Here is a 15,883-nt window from a genome sequence, read left to right on the forward strand (position 1 = left end):
TCGGATATAATTGTCTTCAAAAGACTCGACAAAGATAGAGCTAGATTACTCTCGGTTCTTGCAATTCAGCAATTCCTTTGGGAACATTTTTCCTTCAGATCAAAAGGTGATATTTTACTTCGAGAAAAAAATCTTTTTCGTATTTTTTATATTCAGTTTTACATATATTTTAACTATCAAAAGTTATTTTATAGTTGGGAAAAGTGTATTGTTTATTTTCCGATTGTCTCAAAAAAATAGATAACGTAAACGAGAATCAGATGGTTTTTATAAAATAGATATTAATTTACCAGTCATGTAAACTAAAAAGTATGAACCAGTGTTTTCTTGTAAAGTTTCCTACAAATCTAAAGGTCAAGATAGATTTTTGTGCAGTTAAATAGGAATTATATACAGAATTTCGACATTTTTAATTGTGATATAAATTGTTACATCTTTAAGTAATAGCATATTTTTATCCTAAGTATGGGGATGAGATTGAAGTGCTGGTTATATGTGAATTACCAAATTTATATTCCAAGGCGTTCAACCGTATTTAATTAAGGTAACTTAAAGCCTCGCTCGTACGAGGCTTTCACCCGAAATATAGCTGCAATTAACAAAAAACCCCGAACCATTTTATAAGGTGTTAATTTGTCGCACTCTTTAGGAAATAGCGTTTTAACTTGTTACAGTTAAAAGTTTTTTACGTTTAATGTTTACGTCTATATCAAGATGAAGTATATTATTTTAATTCTTAAAACGTATTGCGCGTATTCAAAAATGATTTATTACAGGAAATTAAGATTGTTTGCTGATATGATTTTTATAACTGTTATGTAGACGATAATTTAAGCGCAATTTCAAGTCTGTATAGGTTGTATTCTGTATTTGTTTAACACGTGAATACACTATTGTCACGTGGGACCTTTTTGCGTATGTTTTAGTGCTTCTAACATAGAGAAGTGTTGGCCTAGTGACTTCATTGTGCAACTCTAATACCAGAGGTCGTAGGTTCAATCCTCGGCTGTGCACCAATGAACTTTCTTTCTTTCTGCGCATTTAACATTTGCTCGAAAAGTGAAGGAAAACATCCTGAGGAAACCGACGTGTCTTAGACCCAAAAGTCGACGACGTGGGTCAGGCTCTGGAGGCTGATCACATGCCTATTAGATTTAAAAAAATGATCATAAAACAGATTCAAAAAATCAAAAGTAATAAAAAATGATTCATTGGAAATTTATATAACCTCCTTTTGGTAAACTTGCAGTATTTACTATTATAAAAATTCTATATATTCTTTTAATTGTTATATTCCTACCATATTGTTTATTATGTATTTGCAATGTATATTTGCAGATTCTTGGCGGATGCGACTTCTTCGATAGAGTGAAAAAAAAATAAAAAAGTTAGCGCTACGCATTCTTAAGTTCTTACATATTTTTATAAATATTTGATCGTCCTCTTTTGAACATGTGTGATGTGAAAAATGATTAAATAATTGATTAATAAAACACATGTCATAAATAGTTTTATGACGAGCGCCTTTTACTTTATCCCTACTTCGCGGCCAACCGTCACGAGACATGCGCCACACAGACCAATAAGTTTGAGACGATGTAATAAAAGTTTCACTTTAATTTGGAAAATTGGAATAATATTTACTACACTACTGTATTATCCCTAAGCTACTACCCGTAATATACTAATTATACACTAGAGTGCCTTATATAAATGAAGATGACCGCTTGAACAGACATTATAGTACTAATTGAATACAATATCTAAAATATCTAAATTGGTAATGATAGCAGTTTAGGCTTACAAAAACTGAAAGGTATTACAATGAACAATAACGTCCGTGACGGAGTAAACACTCCTTGCTGTGTACTTAATGTGGCTGTCAGTGGACAAAAGGCTTTGAAAAGGTTGTAAAAACATCGCTCCTACTCTATTGTTCTCTAAGCTTTAATACTTTTTCTTGTCATTTCCGTTATATTTGGAAGCCGCCATGTTTGTCTATTTTGATTGTCAAATAGACTTCTATTAGTAATAATTTGGTATCATAATTTAAAAGCTAACTTCATGGTATATTAAAATTAATGAGTAACATAAGTTAATATCTTGATCTCTCTCGTTTCATGAAAGCATCAATATAATTATACGGAAAGAATGAGTTTCAAATAAACACTGAATTAATGTCGACAAAACAACAAACGAATTCACGGTATCTTGGTCTGCAAACGAGCCCATAGCTCAGTGATAATGTATGGTCTTAATACACTTAATTAATGTATATCATTGTACCCAAACTACGTATAATGATAATTTCTAATACGGAAAAAGAAATCGATTCATGTTTTTGATTTATTTACGTGTGCATACCAATTTTTAGGTTTTTTCCATAATATTGTTATATTAATCTATTTGTTATATTAATAGCGTCACTATTTTTTTATTACTTAAACAGGTTAGACAGGTTCAAATTACCAGTTTTAATTTAAAAAATAGAACAAAAGCGATATATATTTTATTTTGCCTCTCATTAAACTAATTATTATGACTAATATAAAAAATAAAACAAATAAAATAAAATACGTTTACCATGGAATATAAAATAGACCGGTATCACTTATTCCACGTCATTAAATTTGAACCTGTAGGCATCCCTACTCATCGGCAAAAAGACAGAGGGTGTAGGTCGAGAAAAAAGACGACGTAAAAATCTCTCGGTACTCTTTTAAAAAAGCAAATCATCAAACAATTCTTATTTGAAAACAAATAAAGCAAATTAATAAGAAGTAGCCTGCCCAACAATAGTTCCATATAATGTTAAGGTCTTCTCTTTGGTCATAGATCAAACAATGATAAGTACATGTTTGCTCAAAATGACTTATTAATATATCAAGTGTTTCATATTTCAATAGTGCCTTCAAGATTTCTTAGTAATTTAATTGATGTGCCTATAAAGTAATTATATTGTATGTATCATATTCTGTCCTATGTCCACAGAGATATTTATAAATATATATAAAATAAAATACTTTAAAAATTAAAGGTGGGTTAGTGGAGTACATTGTACTATCAAATTAATTAAAATTAAAATAAGCAAAATAAAATTAAAATATAAATTGCTCAGCAAATATGAAAATATACACTGTTTAACTTTGTAAAATTGATTCGCTTATACTCCACTCCTTATACTCCACCGCATTTCGTAGATAATATATAAAACTTGTAATAATAGGCAATAATGAATATGTTTTTTCAGCGTGTAACAGAACGTACATGGGTGACGTAGGCCGCACTTATGAGCTAGAAGTACGAAGACCGAGAGAAGACCATCTCCCCTTCATATGCTACCTCAACTTTACTGCAAGTGGTGGAAATTATGGCGATATAATACAGGTATATTCTTATTTATTTACACTTCGTTGCCTTAAACATATAAAAGACAGGTTACCTAAACTATACTTAATATACTCGACGACCTAAATTAATTACAGTAGAATTTACTATAATATTATGCGATGAATAATGTATCTTATTACACGCTTCCTAAGTTTCATTTTAGTATGTATTCCATATTTGGTTATATCTATTGTATGTTGTTTTACTGGAGTTTATATGTCAAACATATATAGATCGTATCTGAAAAAGCTGTTTAATCTGTATGTATGACTCACACGGGGGATTACGGCTATCAAACCGAAATCCCAACACGTAAAAACCTGAAACTGATCGTCATTCAGACTTATAACTACCAATATTATTTATTTCTTGTTATGCAATCGGGCTTATATATTCAAAGCTATATGTATTTAAAAAAAATATTGTTTCTAGAATACTGGACATTCTATGAAATGTTCAGAATTCAAGGTTCTAAACTAATTTTGTTTTGACCAGAAGGGTTCAATATTAATGTATAAATGTAATGTAATGTTATTATAATTCCTTGTTAGTAGGAAATGTGAAATAAAGGTAAAGTTTTGTTTCCATGAAATAAAAATAAAATAAATAAAATACGTTTATTTTGCAACATAAGATCATCAAGGTATCACTTATTCCGCGTCATTAAATTTGAACCTGTAGGCATCCCTACTCATCGGCAAAGAAGACAGAGGGTGTAGGCCGAGAGAAAAAGCCGGCGTAAAAAACTCTCGGTACTCTTTTAAAAAGCAAATCTTCAAGCAGTACTTATTTTAAAATAAATATAGCAATTTAATTAGAATTAGCCTGCCCAGCACTTGTCCCAGATCCTTGTATCAACTAGATAATGGATTCATGGATTCCTGTTTATTCGTATATTGTTCAGTTAGTATGAAAGTTAGACATACGATGCGATGATGTGATGATTAAAAGGAAGATAGAGAAATAGCTAAATTCCATAGCCTCACTGCGGAGACCCCTAAAGAGAATTATAAGTACGCGATAATATTTCTAAATAAATAATAATTGCAACTTCCTTCCAATTCAATCTTATAGAACATTTTAACCATACCATACTTGTTACATGTACATATATCCAATATAAAAATCATAGATTTAGCTATCCAATTTAATACCATTGCCGTAAAATGAAGGTATTTTGACGTGACAACGTCTTATAAATTGGTTTGCCGGGTGACACTTCAAGAAACTGCGTTACGCCCCGCTCACGTTATGCGCTCACAATGAGAGCGAGTGAGAGGCACGCGTCCCTTCCACTCGGGCATGGTTAGCCCGCCTAAGAGCGAGAGAGACAGACATAAAAAATTCAGTGCGAGATTCTTTGTATGAATTAATGTTTTAAATATAATTCTTTGTATAAATAATTGTTTTAAATTGTTACTATTATTTCATCCTTCTTCCTACTATACGAATGAATATTCAAAGTCACTCAAAGTCGTTGTCACGTAAAACTTTCGCCCGTATACCGACTTTACAGGCAACCAATTTTTTATTTTTATAGAACAGGGGGTAAATGGGCAGGAGGCTCACCTGATGTTAAGTGATACCGCCACCCATCGACACTCTCGATTCTAGAGCGCTCGCGAGTGCGTTGCCGGCCTTTTAAGAATTTGTACGCCCTTTTCTTGAAGGACGTCGAATTTGAGTGCTTATAACTGAAATTATTGTTTATACAACTAATTAGTATCTAATATTGGTCTTCACATTTAACAAATTGTGAAAGACTGCTGCATCGGGTTAAGTAAATCATGTATTAATTAAAGAAGTATTTTTCAAATAACAATTTTATATCTCTTTTTTTTGCTTCAGCTAACATTCGACACATTCACCGTGGGTAAATTCGTGTCGTTCACGTCGGATGGGTGTCCAGATGGGCATATGACGATTGTGGAGAGCAGCCCATCACCGCCTACGGGACAGTGGTGTGGTTCAGCTTGGGGCTACACAGTGTATTTCAGTGAATCAAACTCCATCAATATGACACTGAGACTGGACCGTTTGAGCCAACAGGTAATGTAAGAAACCCCTTTTAATAGATTGTTGAAATATATATCACTTATATACACTACAAAAGGAGGTTATCAGTATGCGATTTTCTTAGAATTAAAAAAAAATTGTGTCACCAAATTTCTCGAAAGTCATATCTCAATTGTTAGGTTAATTATAGTTTCAGTAAAATTGATTTAGTATTGTTTTTTTCTTTTCAAAGGATAAAAGCAAATAAATTTAGCCTTTTGTTTAAATTTAATTTACCAAATTTACGCTAAATGATTATATTAAACTATTGAACAATCACCAATTTGTTCAGGGTCGAACGGGTTGCGGGTTCAATTAATTTATTCCAAACCTACATAACCATGTTGTACTAACTTTACTACTTGCGCACACACGATACTTTAATTTCGCCCAATTATATTGGCCTAAATGAAATATTCAATGTTTGAAGCTTTTAACTAGACATACAGTCGGGCCGCTATTGTTTGAACTGATCTAGAAGTAGCGTGTTACCGGTGATCCTTTCATACATTTTAGCTTCGACACGAAACGTTAATTAACAGTTTCAGCACATTGCAAAGTTAATCCATATAAATGAACAACGGTATTTATCTTCATTAAGAGCTTACTAAGCAACCCCTTGTTTCAATGACATGACGTAACTAACAGTGCTCACGCTTGTAATACAGGATAATTAGGACAGTAGGCCTATGTTATATGGACGCTTTATTTGAAGCCAATTTGTTTACATTATTAACTTTAGTTAGTATGTTCACTTATTTACAAGTTTACTTAGAAAATATATATTTGGAGTGAAACTTCTTTGACGGCGTTGGAAAAAAAATTACCGTCACATTTTTCGGTTACGCGCCATCTTGATAATCGTTTGATTCGCAGAGAAAACAATAAAAAATAACGATAACAATGATAGTAATAATTATATTACAGTTAATTAAATTCTGTACTAATCTTAGTAGTTATAAGGAAAAATGAAATATTTGTATTCATGTCTATGATAATAATAGTCTTTTGTTAAACTGTATCTAAATTAACTTTATTTAACCAATTTCTGTAAATTTGCATATAGCAGATCATTTTTAGAAAAATAAGGTCATAAAGATGTTTCACTTCTAACGTGTGTACACTAGTACACGCACACTTTTTTGTCTTAACCTTTCTCTTGCCGTAACGAATTACTTAAATTTTGTTGATGTCGATAAGCTGTAACGACCTGATTAATATCTTTCCTTAACTTAAGTTGCCAATAAAAATTAGAAGATGAAGATCTGCCAATTAGTAGTATCATAATAATTTGTTATATTTAAATTGAAGAATTGTACTTGAAATTAATTAACAAGTCAAACGGAGGACTAGCTGCCGACGAAACAGGAGATCCTAGTATACTTTCCCCTTTAAACTATACATCATTTTCTATTGTCTAATAAAGTTTATTTCTTTCCGTTCTAATCCGATTATTAAATAGAAAAGTTGTATGGACTCTTAGGTGCCCAGAACATCAGGTGCACAGGTGCTAAAAAAAATTTAGAGCTGACCGAGCTGGTGTTTTCCTAGCTCAACAAATAAGTATCGTAATACAATGAAGAAAAGCTGCCAGCACTAAAGCTGCCACAGACACGTCATAATTTAATTAATTTTTTTTGTTTATTCATGTTTATTCATTATTATTACCATGCAGGTTAAGAATAATGTAAATAATTTATATTTGTCTGTCAATAACTAAAAACTTATAAGAAATGTTATTCTTTGAATAACTTTTAACAGAGTAGTGCGGGTATTTTCTAATGATACTTTTTAAAATCACACAACTGATTTAAGCATACTGTGTCACTGACTTGACTAATATTTCACATCAGCCTAATTTTACCGGTTCACTGGTCCCCTTTATCTCATTTTAGCTATTATGTGTAACGATCAATTAATTAAGAGATTATAAGGAACACCCAAGGGTAGGCTATTCTGTTGCTATTAATTCTATAAAATTGTAGAGATTTTCGATAAAAAATACTTTAATCCAAATTATGTAAGACTATTTAATTGAAATTCAATAAATATTTTTTTAGTAAAAGTGGCGCAAAACAATGAAGCGAAGTCAAAGGTTTGCTTTGGCCTTTGCTCTAGGTTTCAGAATACTTCATCTGTTTAGTGATATCTGTATCTGTCATGCTGGTTTTATTACGATGTTTCCTTTAAAGTGAGAGCAAGTCTTACGTAAATGTACACGTACAAAAAACCATAGATGCAAGTCCTGGGTTCGAACGTATGAACGCATGAATTAGAAAGAGTCGGTTTAAATACTAGATTAGACTGCTCAAGATGTATTTAGAAGAAACGAATTTAAACTTGTTTACAAAAACTTTATACCGAATTCAGTTTAATTCGGCATATTTTAATAAGTCATCTTAATATATATATTTCTTGTGTGCGTGTGTATGTGACTGAACTCCTCCTAAACGACTGGACCGATTTAGACGAAATGTTTTGTGTGTGTTCAAGGGGATCTGGGAATGGTTTAGATTCACAATTTTGTCCGCTGGACAATGTTTTTTTAATTAATTTTCAATTTATTAGTTGTTGTTGATTTTGAAATGTTTTACATTGGATCCGAGGCGCTACCATCGCAGTGTCAAATTTTAAATAATGTTCGAATTTTAATTTTAGTCTGTCCCGAAATTTAAAAAAAGTTTTGTTATCATTGTGTTATATCGTGTGTGACCATGTGCTGGATCGTTAGATATTGTCATAATAATTTTCATCAAAATGGCTTATTAAAAATTGAAATTTTGAAATTAAAGACGTGTAGACAGGACAACGTCTGTCGGATCCGCTAGTTATTATATAAAACACGCGTACAAAAAAAGAGAGAAATCGGAGTTCTGGATCTATATAGTGTTGTAGCACCACTTTATATATATAATATTATTACTCCCGTTTCACTTTAAAAAATAAAAACATATTTATACGAGTGTGATTGTTAAAAGCACACAAAAATATAAAAGTCTATTGGTGCACTGTCAGAGTGCGGACCTACAACGTTCTGAGACAACAATAATATAATAATATTAAAGAAGGGGTTGCTTTTTTGCTTAAGGTTCTCTCACGGTACATCGGCTATCAGGGTACGCCGACTTATATGTTTGTATGACACATATATAACAGTTATAGGTTATAAATCAATAAAACTCTATATTCTAGCAGTAACACGAGAGACAAAAACAATTACTTGATAATGTTAATGGCGATTTAATCTGAGGATCCCCTTAAATCCTTCGGAGATTTCAAATATTTTCACTGATTAAATTTCGTCATTTCACACAGTACCGGGTAAAATTAGCGGATAATTGTTTGAAATCCTGAATTGCTCGAATAATCTGTTTCGGATTGAGTACGAAATTAATGTTTAAATATTAATATTCCTTAATTTCATTATCTTTACAAGGGTCGCTATATTTATGTTATTCAACGAAATGGTTAAAAACTGTAATACAGCTTAACCATACCAAAATTGTAGTATCATAATATTAAAAAAATAATGTTAAGTGGAAAATATAAGTAATATTTACTGGCTTTGGTTTGTGTACTTTTCAACATTAAACAATTGTTTTTTTGGGTTTCGGTCCAGGGACCGCTGGAAGAAACGCGTTTAATAATAATCATTTAAACTCCTTATATGACTCAACCACTACACTATAGAGGTGTTACTTATGTAATTATCTTTAGTTTAGACATTGAAAAAAACCTTATATTATTCAGATAAGGTCTAGTCTAGTCTTTACAGCAAGAACTTATAAGCTAAGCCCATTGAGTAGCTAGCTAGCGTCATCTCTAGACACAATGACATGACGATTGAAATTATTCTAATTACGGCATTTCTAGGGCGTTGGATACAATTTCGACTTCAAGTTGGCTTACAAGTTTCTAAGACGGAGCGACGCTAGACTCCGCTTCGGTAACACCACGGTGGGGGCGTGGAGGGGGGAGGGGGTACCTGGAACGTACTGCGACCGCATACTGAGTGACTGCGACCTAAGAGCATGCAGGATACAGTCTCCTAACTTCCCTGGAGTGTACCCGAGGAACGCGACGTGCACCTATCGCATTGAGCATACTAAGGTGAGACAAAGTTGTGCTTCTAGCAAAAACGCATTTCCATTGTCCCATAAGGAATTAAATTTATTGTATTATTATTAAGACATTGTATACTATCAAGTCGATTATACATACATAATATTCACGTGAATAAATCGATGGATGCCTATTACTATTATATGTGCTGATTTGTCTTATATAGGTACCGTAATCGCGAGATTGTGATTTGTGAACTGACGAAAGATTGTGAACCTCAACGTACTACTTACAATTTAACATATATTCAGTAGATTTTAATCTATCGAAGTGAAACCGTCAAATTATAATCTTAAAATTGTCAACTGTCCAAAGGCTGTCCCTAATTTGAAGAGAATTGTTTCACACCGGTTCCACTTCGATATATTACAACCTAACGTTATTTACAATTTTACGGTGACATATATCTTTGAAACTACTTTTAAGAAACTAGAATCCCAACCAGCATGATGTATTTGATAGTGCTCATGTTGTATAATTCACGGGTTGTGATTCGATTAGCGGAAAAATCATTAAGTAGTAGTAAGCAATAAGATCCGACCTCTGCCATTCACGACCTATTGTTAAAGTTTTTTGACTCTAATAAAAACTCTTAGATGTTCCACGATGGGATAGAAACTATTGAAAAACGCAGTTACGTTCTATTATAACTTTTATATCATAAGAAACTTCGATACGAATTCCGATTCAACACAGATCATGAAGCACATAAGCTTATTTACTCATAATAAATGAGATATTGAGAAGATACGCGGTTCGCAAAGTTTGTATGTACTAGTTATTAAATTAGTTTGCTGATTACTAACGAAACGATGTTACATAATATTAGGAGCTGTAATATTTGTATTCACCAAACTATAAAGTTTTATACTAATATTATACTTTACTTATTAAATTTAAAATACAAAATGTTGAAGATATTTTTCAATAAAAAACGTATAAAGACTTTCATTATAATATATTTTTATAAGCTGCTTACAACTGGAATATACAATAAAAGGGAAAGTGAATTCGGGTTGATAGACCTTGCCGGATTCCTGGAGAAAAATCCAGGAAGTACTAACATATTTTATTGTGATTATTAAACGAAATGTATTAATTAACTTTTTTTATATCCTATTCTTATACTGTGTGTATAGAAATATCACGTATCATTAAATAAAACCATTGTGTTAAGGTTACATGACAAAACAAATTTACCGAGCTATAAATATCAGTGGACGTATAATTGACTCGGCAATAAAAAACAAAAGCGAAATAATTCGTACGCATAGGTTTGAACCGTTTACGAATTCAGAAGGAGCGGAGGCCCAACAATCGCTCGTGTGGTTGATGTGGCTGTTTGTATTAATATTTAATTTAAAATTTACACCCGAACTCGGTATGAGATTCGCATTATGAATGTACGAGAATTTGTGACGTAGGCATATTCAACATGCAATAGATGTTTCGGTCACAGGTGATACAATTTAGTTTTTCTTGGCACGAGTTCTTAATTTTAGAAGCATACCAAAATATATTGGATCATCACCATGTTCTAATTGATAACGTTTATAGAGTGTAACGGAGGTTTGGGGTTGATTTTTGTACGCTAAATTAATGAAACCTTTATATGCCTCGAGTCACAGCTGAATTAAGTTTTACACAGATAACATTTACAATTTACAAGTACAAAAATGAATGGCTATGGTTGTGTCTGTTTTAATATTTAATGCAAACTTCTCACCAGTCCTCGGTTGTAAAATTCATATCGTAACGCGACTTAAGATTTGTAACGTCATTTCGTGTTACCTTTTTTATCTCCTCATTCACTTCGCTTTGACTTGTTTTGCCTTTTGTTTTTATGCGTGATTTTTTAGTATTCTGTCTCGTTGTATTCTCTCGGTTTTTTTTTATATCTCATATCTGAGTCTGTAACGAGGTAGTCAACAAGGAATCTATTTCTACCTGTTTCTGTTCAGTGCCTTCCTTATAACAGTCTTTTGATTTGAGGACGATGAGTCTTTCACATGATTGGTTCATCTGGTTTCAATCAATGGCCACGTGAACTTTAACCTTCTGCATTACCAATCGCGATCAGTTTCGCCAAGTTTTATTATTCTATGGCCGAAATATGATTTAATTCGTTGTCGGTATATGATAAACAGGCGAGTCCGTATGAGGAGTTGGGTCAGGTTTGATGTATTTACGCTGGTATTAGTTATTTTTTAGTCATGAACTTAATTTATCCAATTTGAGATACCTACTTATCGATTTTAGAGGATACATTTTTATGAAGCGCTAACATTAAAATTTTGAATGTGGTCCTGCGATGTTAAATAAATTAACATAGTTATATAAAAAAGACGTTTTTTTATATAATATCAGAATAATTTCCTTAAATTGATTTAATAGTGAAGATAATAGGAATGAATTTTTCAGATACCAGCAGACAAACACGTCCTATTGGCAGTGAGGCAAACGAATAGTCATAAAATACATATCAAAGACCAAATAGTAAAGTACGATAGGAGTCAACGCGTACTAAAGTAAGTATAAAGTCTACCAAGCTTTTAACCTTAATTACGATAACATTGGTTTAATTACAGCCGTCCTTCAGTTAAAGTGACTTGATAAATGCAAAAGTTTGAAATTTAATTTCCCGAATTTATTTATAAAAGTGAAGAATAATTTTCTTTAATTTATTTATTTTAATAATATTGAGCCTTTACAAGATACTTTATATCATATATATTCCGATATTCTAATATTTTCGTATTCTTTTAAAATGATTTAAATTAAAATTGATACATTTGCAATATGTATAATTTTATCAAGTACATTGCTGTTATTACTTGTAACAGAATCTGGGACCAATGCAACGTAGTCCAAGACTACCTAACGGTTTGGGATGGACCAACAAGAGATTCTCCAGTGCTTGTGCGACTTTGTGGTGGCGATGCTGTACCAGATATCATTAGCAGAAGTCCAAATATGCTGCTCGAGTTTCATACATCGCCGTATGATAATCCATTTCATCCCGTACCATTAAGCTACTTGCCAGGATTTGAACTTGAAGTACAGGTAAATTCTGAAATAATTTAAAATGTATGTAATATTTTTATTTATAGTTTGATGAGAAACATTATACATAATAAAAATTGGTACAGAATAAAATCTTTAGTATTTTTTTATGTATATATAACATCGGTCAATTAGTAAATTAGCTGGTCAATATATCCACGTAATATATATTTGCGTTTATTATTCTGTAACCAATTATAGTTTAATTTAGTCATTTGAATGTATTTTTTTTTAATTAACAAAGTGCCGCCCATGGACACTCTCAATGCCCTCTGGCAATATCCATGGGCGGCGGTATCCTCCTGCCCGTTTGCCCCCGTTCTATAAAAAAAGAGCTTCTTGATCTTTTCATATATTTTTCTTTATATAAGTTTTGAACATACATTCGATATCACGTAGTAACAGAATCAAATCGCCGTCAGGTGTTGTACGTGGACAAAGATTCCCACTCGTACGTGGGCACCGATGGGCGCTGCCGTTTCGTTCTACGCTCCTCTGACAGGACGAGTGGCGTGCTACGTAATCCGCGACACTCCCTGCCTCCTAATACCTCCTGCGTTTATTACTTTCAGGTTAGTTCTATTTTTGAATCTCACAGTATTGAGACCACCTTTTATAGTTTTTGTTATTGATACAAACACAATGGTTGATGTGTGTGCAGTCATTTGAATAATAATTTTAAATTAGTCTCCTTAATTATATATTACTAGCTGACCTGGCGAACTTTGTTCCGCCTTAATGGCAATAAATAAGCAGTTTGGGTTTTTTTATTGGAAAATATACAAAAAAATTAAATACCTACATTAATCATTCATTATTATTTCTGTATTTTAGTACATAGGTTGCTCTTCACTTAAGTACCTTGTGATACACATTTTTTCATTTTTTGTTTTATTATCAGGCGCTAAAACAAACAACGCTGATGGTCTTCCGACCCGTGAACATGCCACGTATAATTGACCATGGGAAAAACATGAATGTTCTAGATTTAAACCACAAACTTTTAAGGATTGGCCTTGTGATTTGTTGATGGTCATGGCAAATGCAAGACGTATCGGAAATTGAAGTCTTTTAAATTCAAACGGCATATCGGTTGGGATCATCGGGATCCTCGGAATAAGAACTTCCTCACCTTTGAATTTTCCTATCATTATCGTAGCGTAAATTACATTGTTCTTCAATTTTCTAACCACCAAACGCATACCATTATGATGTTCAGGTCATCTACATCTTTATTCTTTTTCTTCTTTTTTATCAGTAAGCAATGTAACTCTCATGTTTGTTGTCAGCTGCAGTTTCGTCACATAGCGCCATAGATTTGACGATTTGAGGCAAGCGTTTATTTCGTCGACAGCCGTAGATCTTGGAATTACTGGCAGTATTTGGCGGAAATCGCCAGACAGTAAAATCATTGCTCCTCCAAAACATCTCGATTCATTGCGTAAATCTTTTAATGTTCGGTTAAGTGCTTCCAATGCACGTTTATGCGCCATTGTGCATTCGTCCCAGATGATGATTTTCGATGCCGCTAAAACTTTGGCCATTGCTGAGTGTTTTGCAATATTACACGTTGGTTCTCCAATAGTTTGAAGATTTAACGGTAATTTTAATTCTGAATGAGCCGTACGGCATCCTTCTAACAATGTGGCTGCTATTTCAGAAGAAGCAACTGCAACCGCTATGTTGGATCTCGCCCGAACAGTTGCTAAAACTAATGACATGAGGAATGTCTTGCCAGTTCCACCAAGGGCATCTAGGAAATATAAACCACCATTTTCATCATCGTTTGCCTTCATTAAAGTATCATAAACTTCCTTTTGTTGGTATTTCAACAGGGGTACATTCGTTTGAACTACTAAATCTAATTCCTGGTGATCATATTCACGTTCCCGTTCCAATACTCGATTAAATGCGTCATTCGACAACAACAACAAATAGAAACATTCATCATTCTTTGGATGAACTGTATACATACGACAATACCGAGTTTTATAGTTCTCTTCACTGTTTATACGAATGGGCAATAGCACTATCATTATAATTAAATTGTAAATTGTAAAAATAATTAAACGTATTTATTTAATAGAAATATTTTGAATATTGATTTCTTACAAATATCAAATTGTCATATATACGTCATTACACAGCTGTCATTATACGTCAATTACATAGCTATCATTTGCGTTTTATTATTCCAAGTCTGATTCTTATTTGTTATACCACTTTTTATAGTGACTGACGTTTCATGTCAAGTCCCACGGGAACGCTGTCGAACGGGATAAAAAGTATCCTATGTCCGTCTCCTGGCTCTAAGCTACCTCCATACCAATTTTCACTCAAATCTGTTCTTTCGTTCTTGAGTTATAAGTGGTGTAACTAACACGACTTTCTTTTATATATATAGATTTAAGTTAATAAAACTCAGCGATATGCTTGTGTTATTTAATTTCAATTTGAAACTTATGCTATATAAACTTATTAACAATATGATTGCTATTTTGACGTAAAAGTAACTGCAATTGAAAAATTAAATGTAAATAATATACTCGTAACTTGTATTAAAATTATCGAATTACACTATTAACCTATATAAAACGAATTAAGTATTGAATATAAAAAAGGTATTTTTATACCTTTGTCAGCGGCATAGAATTCAGGAATATACGAAGAAAATAATATTTCATTTAAACTAATCAACGAATTCTATTGAATCGATATAATTATATGGAATAATTGTACATGAGTTATCAATTTGCTGGTTAGAACTATTTAAGGTTCATTTGACACTATATCAAATTATTCATGCAAAACAATTTCAAATGTATCGAAATTGTATACTGTGTTTGGGCGAAACACTTACTTATATTTAATTAACAACTTTTACATATATTATATTATATGTTATGTGTATGAATTTTTATTTTATATGAATATTCAATGCAATGAAATCGAGTGTTTGAAAATTAAATATAAAACATCTGAACTTGATTTATTTGCAATAACTCCATCGTAATTTTGTTTAAAAAACAAGTGAACAACGATAAAACCGAGAAGGGACCCTTAAAATACAGCATTTTGTATGTAAATTCTCGTTTTTAATACGGTATAATCCAAGTCTTAAGATGAATAGTACCCATTCAGAGTAATGCGAGCCAGAATTACCTTTCTCAAACAGACATCGTATTTTGTTTCTTGGCTTATTTTAATCCGAGATCTCCACAATATATCTTGATTTATTTGCCTTAGATGTTTG

The 15,883-nt window shown here is 32.3% G+C and overlaps 1 protein-coding gene across 1 annotated transcript in view; it reads left to right on the forward strand.

Moving 5' to 3' along the window:
* The window catches only part of LOC111003432, a 59,521-nt gene that overhangs the window by 29,314 nt on the left and 14,324 nt on the right, over positions 1–15,883 (forward strand). Inside the window, exons 3-8 of the mRNA XM_045628103.1 lie at positions 3,251–3,387; positions 5,239–5,439; positions 9,319–9,555; positions 11,989–12,095; positions 12,411–12,630; positions 13,053–13,202. Of these exons, the coding sequence (XP_045484059.1) occupies positions 3,251–3,387; positions 5,239–5,439; positions 9,319–9,555; positions 11,989–12,095; positions 12,411–12,630; positions 13,053–13,202 (1,052 nt within the window). The remainder of the gene's footprint in view (positions 1–3,250; positions 3,388–5,238; positions 5,440–9,318; positions 9,556–11,988; positions 12,096–12,410; positions 12,631–13,052; positions 13,203–15,883) is intronic.

This window comes from Pieris rapae, chromosome 4 (assembly GCF_905147795.1).
Source record: "Pieris rapae chromosome 4, ilPieRapa1.1, whole genome shotgun sequence".
Lineage (NCBI taxonomy): Eukaryota > Metazoa > Arthropoda > Insecta > Lepidoptera > Pieridae > Pieris > Pieris rapae.